Below are 6000 nucleotides of genomic sequence, written 5' to 3'. Positions count from 1 at the left end.
ACGTTCCTAGCAACCCCTGTAACAGCAAAAATGTGAAAACCACCCAAATGTCTATTAACAGATAGTGGATAAAGACTTTTTATAAACGTTGGCCTTAAAGGAGCAGATAATGGGTAAGTTACTTATGTATGTATTCTCCCCCTGCAATGGGAATGTTGCAAGGTGGCGAAAATGCATCAACTGCAGGAACATCAGGACCATAAAACCAGGTGAGCAGAGTCCGTTACAGAAGAGCAGGTCCAGAAGGACATCCTTTTAATAAAGCTCAAGAAAAGCAAAAATAAACTGCACAGGTAGTGGGGAATGTAAGATGTAAGCAAAAAGAAAAAAAAGCAAAGGAATAGTGCAATTTAGCATAGTGGTTACCTGCGTGTAGTGAGGGAAGGTGGGAGATGGAACAGGTAAGGAACACAGCTAATGACACTGAAGACTTTCTAGTTAAAGGCAGGTTTGTAACTTACATGTTACATATAGGTATGTATTTTTTGGCTAAAGGGGAAAGTTGGTGTCCTGTAAACAAACAGGGAATCTATAATCATTTAAAACTCGCTGCCCAACTGGATACAGAGGGAACATTCATTATATGGTTCCAGACAAGAATTCAGTGCCCTGAGGGCTTGAGCCTTCCCCAGTGTCCGTTCCCGATGTCAGAGGGAGTGCTGGATGGATTCAAGCAGAGCAACAACACACTGGCCTCCCAATAATCTCTTAAAAATCATTGGTTGTTTAAAAACTATGACTTTAGACTGGATTACAAAAGAGAACCAATGGGCTGGCCCCGTGGCGCACTCGGGAGAGTGCAACGCTGGGAGTGCAGCGAAGCTCCCGCCGCGGGTTCGGATCCTATATAGGGATGGCCGGTGCGCTCACTGGCTGAGTGCGGTGCAGAAAATGGGTTGATCCTTTAAAAAAAAATTACCATGTTTGATGTCTTATCTTACGCTTTTAGAAAATTTGCAATAAGGCACAATTCTTGAGATGTTTTTCATTTTTTTATTGCTGTTAATCCAAGGAAAAAAGGTTGCATAAAATCCAATCTTTTCTAGAAATATAAGTAGCCTTTCCAGTACATAACATTTCAAATATCAAAGTATATGGTAAACATACAAATAAGGAGAAGGTAACATACCTCCTATGTACAGTACAGTATTTAAATCATAAAATAAGCTCCATAAAGTACAACTGGCAAGTGATTCACAATGCAGTCCATACACGGCTTATCAAAACCCTCACTTGAATAACTCAACTGCAGCTTAACAATTAATTTAATAATGTGGTCCAAAAATACCCAGATCAAATAAAATATATTTAATCAAAATAATTTCCTTTACTTGAACTTTTTCTTTCTAAATTAAAGCTTTCATCTATCCCTTCACACCCACCCATTCCCCTTCCCCATAACTCCCACCCCTGAAAGTTTCAAAATGTACATTGGTGCTATAAATATAAATGCTACTCATGAAGCATTAAATTAAGCTTCTTTTTTTCAAGTTTTTTTTTTTTTTTTTTTTTTTTTTTTTTTTTTTGTCTAGAAATTGGTTAGGTTTCTGAACCAAGACCAAATATTTAGTTCCTCTGCTGCATACCAATGTTACTCCACACAACAAAAATCTAACATTTCTGCTCCGTACTGAGGAATGGGAAAACAAAACCCTGCAACCCTCAAACCTATGACTATGCAGTGGTAGCTGTTCATTGCTGTTGAATGCAGCAGTTACCAAAGAAACACCCCCAAACTTCCAGATAACCTCAGTGCACTTTAAGAAATCAAAAATTACCTGGAAGCAATTTAGTACATAGATTGGCTTTAAAAAAAAAAAAAACTTTCTTCTTTTTTAAAACAGCAGCATTAAACTTAGTGACAATGACACTGACATGATTAATACCATCTTACACGCAGAATTCAGTCTTTCACATTATAATCAAGCATAGTGGTAAACTGTTATAAAAGTGACTTTGCTATGAGAGACAGTTTAGGGAACAAATACCTGACTTTTTGAAGAAACCCAAAGCTTCTGTTCAGATTGCAATAAACAACACACATTTTAAACACAACATAACACTGTAACAGTGGGTATAGGAAAAGAAGAAATCTTTACTCAAGTAGTGTCTTTTTAAGCATGACACAGTGGTAGACAAGTAAAATTGGCTGTTGACTTTCATTACAAACAAGCACACAGAACAACATTCACACCAGTATGTTCACTTTGTGTCTCTCTGAAGCAACAGGCTAAAAAAAGTATGATGGAAGTAAAAAGATTCTTTTTTTTTTTTTTTAAAGAAAAAGCTTCTTGTCCATTTCACATGTCATATTTTTTCAGTTTCATATGGTTTGACATCTTCCTCACTCTTCCACTTATTTTCACTTTTATTTGAACAAGCACTGCATATATGTATTTATGTGATGCTGTTTATTACATATATACACACTATTTTGAGAATTTGATTTCTCCCGCAAGATTAAGGTGAAACATTCTGCCCTTGGTTTATATGCAGAGCAGTTTACAAAAGTGTGGGCAAGTACATTGCTGGTCACTCCTGTCCCAGGCCAGGGAAGGTGTGAGGATGGCTGGGGAGAACAGTGTAGTTTAGGGTCAAAGTAAGAAAAGCTGGGGAAGAAGCAAAGTTTTTTGTTTTTGTTTTTTCCAAAAAACCATACGAATGTCACCAGTGTTGTAAAAAAGGTCAAATACACAATTTTAAAGATTCAGTAAACATTGCACACAGCAAGTATTCAGTGTAAAAAAAAGAAAAGCTCACATCAACATTCTTCTTTTGATAGTTTGACTGAAGTTTAAATTACATGTATCACATATTAAGCCTGTTGTTGAACCAGGAGACCAGAGGCTCAAAAGCACTGAATTCTTTGTTTTGGACACTGGTACAAGAGAAATGAAAAATCCCAACTGCATAGAAATCTAGGAAATGTATAGACAAAGAAACAAACAAAATACCTTTCCTTTCCTCCCCTCCACACCCCATGACTCCCCACACTTGAGTGTATTAAGTAGGCAAGCTTTACTTGTTTCAGTCTGCAGAATCCAACGTATCATTAGGAGGGGGGAGGGGAGGTGCGTATCTCAGTCTGTAAGTGCCTAAAATGGGAAAGATATAGAACTGCTAAGTCACCGCTTACAACGAAACGCATCACAAACCACTACAAGATATCAAATGGGCATGCTCTTCAGAAGGCACCTTCTTCAGCACTAGTGCCACTCCAAAATGGTAAATAAAATTACTTTAAAAAGTAATATGGAGTTTGTGCTTTAAGTTCAAACTAAAGCTATCAAACTTGATCTTCCTTAAGAATACCAAGGAAATATACTCCCAATTCAAGACTCCCCCCACTTGGTAAGATTTGGTAAAATGACAAAGACCAAATGCAAATGAAAAATAACAGTCTGAGGTCAATACTATACATTTGCAATCTGACTCATACTTATGTAAGAACATTTTCTTCTTTCTAGTGGTAATAATAAACTTAGATTAAATTCCCTTACTCCCAAACCAGTGCTTAACTATTTTGTTCCTGTAAACTGCAACAGCATCTTGGTTTTCCCCCCCCAAAGTTTTCCAGGAAGGCAAAGGGGAGCATGGGGGAATATGCATGAGGCCAGCTGTCTGTGCACAGATATACTAAATGGTTACTGACAACCTTACATGTCAGATAACTATATTACTTTCTAGTTTCTCAATATTTAAAAATCTTGCTTACTGTATGAAACAAGATTGTAGCTCAAAAAAAAGTGCTGCAAGCAAGAGGTTTAACATTATATAATGCAAATTCCCATTGTATTTCTTGAAAAGTGCCTTTAGAGTTTATTCCTTAATTGGAAACTGAATTCCTCTAAATTTCCTTGTGCTCTGTGTGACCTGGGTCTACACTAGATTTTTACGGCTGTATTTTACGATTTGCCACTGAAAACACAACATCCATAAACAACACACAAACAGATCTTTCTTTCTGCTATAACAGAATCACATTCAGTAAGGAAAGGAAGGAGAAACGGATGAACTCAAAAACAAGTCCTCTGGGAGTTACTGTGATTACCTTGTTGATTGGCCTCCATGGATGACTGCTTACAGTCCTGTGCATAGTGTCCGCTTACACCACAATTGTAACATGAGACATTCCCATTCTTCTTGGGCCCCGAACCACTGGTGTTGGCAACTACATTAGGTGCTGGATATGAAGGATAGAATCTCCCAAATCCTGCCATCTGCTGCATGCCATAGTTGGCTTGGCTCCCCATGACTGGGTCATGTACCAGTCCATTTGCATATGGAGTCTGAGGCAGAAAAAAATGAAGTTGGTTTCCATTGCTCTGATGTGCTTGGTTGAGGTAGCTGCCATTGCAAATGGATGGCAGAGTGAAGAACGGTGGGAATCGGTACACTGGTCCAGGCATGGGATTAGGATAATAGTAACTATTTAGCTGAAGGTTTCCATTGGTCCCACAGCTGCACCTCCGCCCACAGGAACCACAAGGACCCGAGCCCATCTGCTGTGGTGGCACTATTGTTCCATTAGCATTCGTGTTCCCCACAGCACTGATGTAAGATGTGCTGTCGCTTTGCGCAGTACTGTGTGTCAAAGCAGGGCTTGGGCTTGGGGCAGGGCCTGGGGTGTGGGTAGGAACTGCGGGAGGAACAGTAGACTGGGCCTGACTGATGCCTGCACTCGCTGGCTGGGTGGAAGTTGCTGCTGTGTTGAGCACACTGGAATTCTGATTGGGTAACACACTGGCAGCAAGGGGAGAGCCTGGTAACGTGTAGGAAGCTGGTGGCTGTGCAGCTGAGAGGCAAGCTGCTGGAAGAACTACCTTCACATTGGTAGGCTGAGGGACTGTCCCTGTGTTTCCCTCAATTTGAGGCACCATTTGATTTAGTCCTACCACTTGGGATGCAGATTTTGTGATGGGGTCCGTGGTAGCAACAGGAGATCCTGGAAAACTACCTGGGTTATGGACAGGAATAAAGGCAGTGTTTGGTGATCCGATGCTCAGACTTCCGGTTGGTTGTTGTGGGATGTTAACTGTGCAATTCTCAGAAGATCCCTGTGGTGGTGGCAATTTTAGCCTCTGAAATGTTAGGTGCAAAGCAGGTGTACTACTATGTGGAAGGAAGGTTGACGGAATAGGTAAAGGGGAAGTCAGTAATTCAAGGTGTTTTTCTGATTCTCCAGTAGAAGCTGTTGGTCCTAGTATTCCAACAGGGGTTGAATTTGTGGACTCCCTTATCGCAGAAATAGCAACAGCACTAGGAACAAGCATTCCTATTGTTTTGCCATCAGCAGATTTGGGTGGAGGAACGACGACTTCAGACTTCTGGGCACCACTGTGCATGACACAGTGCAAAGTTGGCATAAAAGAAATATGCTGATACTTGGGTGAGTTTAAGGGATCTTCTAAAAGGCTTCCATTCTCATTTCCTAGTGAAGCAATTTGAACAGGTGGCTTGACAGTGACAGTCTGGTTGACAGAACCATAACCTGTAAACCTGGTTGTTGATGGATTCCCAGAATCCTCAGAATTGCTGTCTGTGTCTAAAGGAAACAAATATAAATAGATATTAACACAAGCATAACTCCCATCTTTCTTACTAGAAATAAAATTTATAACTAAAATTAACTCTGAAGTTTGAAATGTGTCCCTCTATCGTGTTTTCTTACTGTACACAAGCTGACCCTTAAGTTTTGGTTTTCTATGGATCATCATTATATACATGCTTTATTTTAAAACCATGGGGCTATAAGCAAAACAATATAAAACTTATTTGGAGACTGAATAAAAGCACAGTATAAAGCAGATTTATTTAATACCACCTTATTATTATGAAAAGCATTAGATACTTTTAACCCTCAATTTTAGGCAACCCACTTGATTTATATTCTATACTGGCAAACCCGAGGTCTTCAGTTTGCCTCAGATAAATGACATAATTTAAAAGAGCTCATTCAAGACAATCCACAGGTAGGGAACAAGAAGAGAGTTTTTTTTA

The 6000-nt window shown here is 39.5% G+C and overlaps 1 protein-coding gene across 1 annotated transcript in view; it reads right to left on the bottom strand.

Annotated features, from left to right (window-relative positions):
* Window positions 1-973: 973 nt before the first annotated feature.
* Window positions 974-6000, bottom strand: part of ZCCHC2 (zinc finger, CCHC domain containing 2) — a 65279-nt gene continuing 60252 nt past the window's right edge. Inside the window, exons 15-16 of the mRNA XM_008591278.1 lie at window positions 4052-5545; window positions 974-3095 (exon numbers count right to left, since the gene is read on the bottom strand). Of these exons, the coding sequence (XP_008589500.1) occupies window positions 3028-3095; window positions 4052-5545 (1562 nt within the window). The 3' untranslated portion in view covers window positions 974-3027. The remainder of the gene's footprint in view (window positions 3096-4051; window positions 5546-6000) is intronic.

This window comes from Galeopterus variegatus, unplaced genomic scaffold (genome assembly GCF_000696425.1).
Source record: "Galeopterus variegatus unplaced genomic scaffold, G_variegatus-3.0.2 Scaffold146, whole genome shotgun sequence".
Classification (NCBI taxonomy): Eukaryota; Metazoa; Chordata; class Mammalia; order Dermoptera; family Cynocephalidae; genus Galeopterus; species Galeopterus variegatus.
The sequence above is the reverse complement of the archived record's forward strand: the minus strand, read 5'-3'. Positions and strand labels throughout refer to the sequence as shown.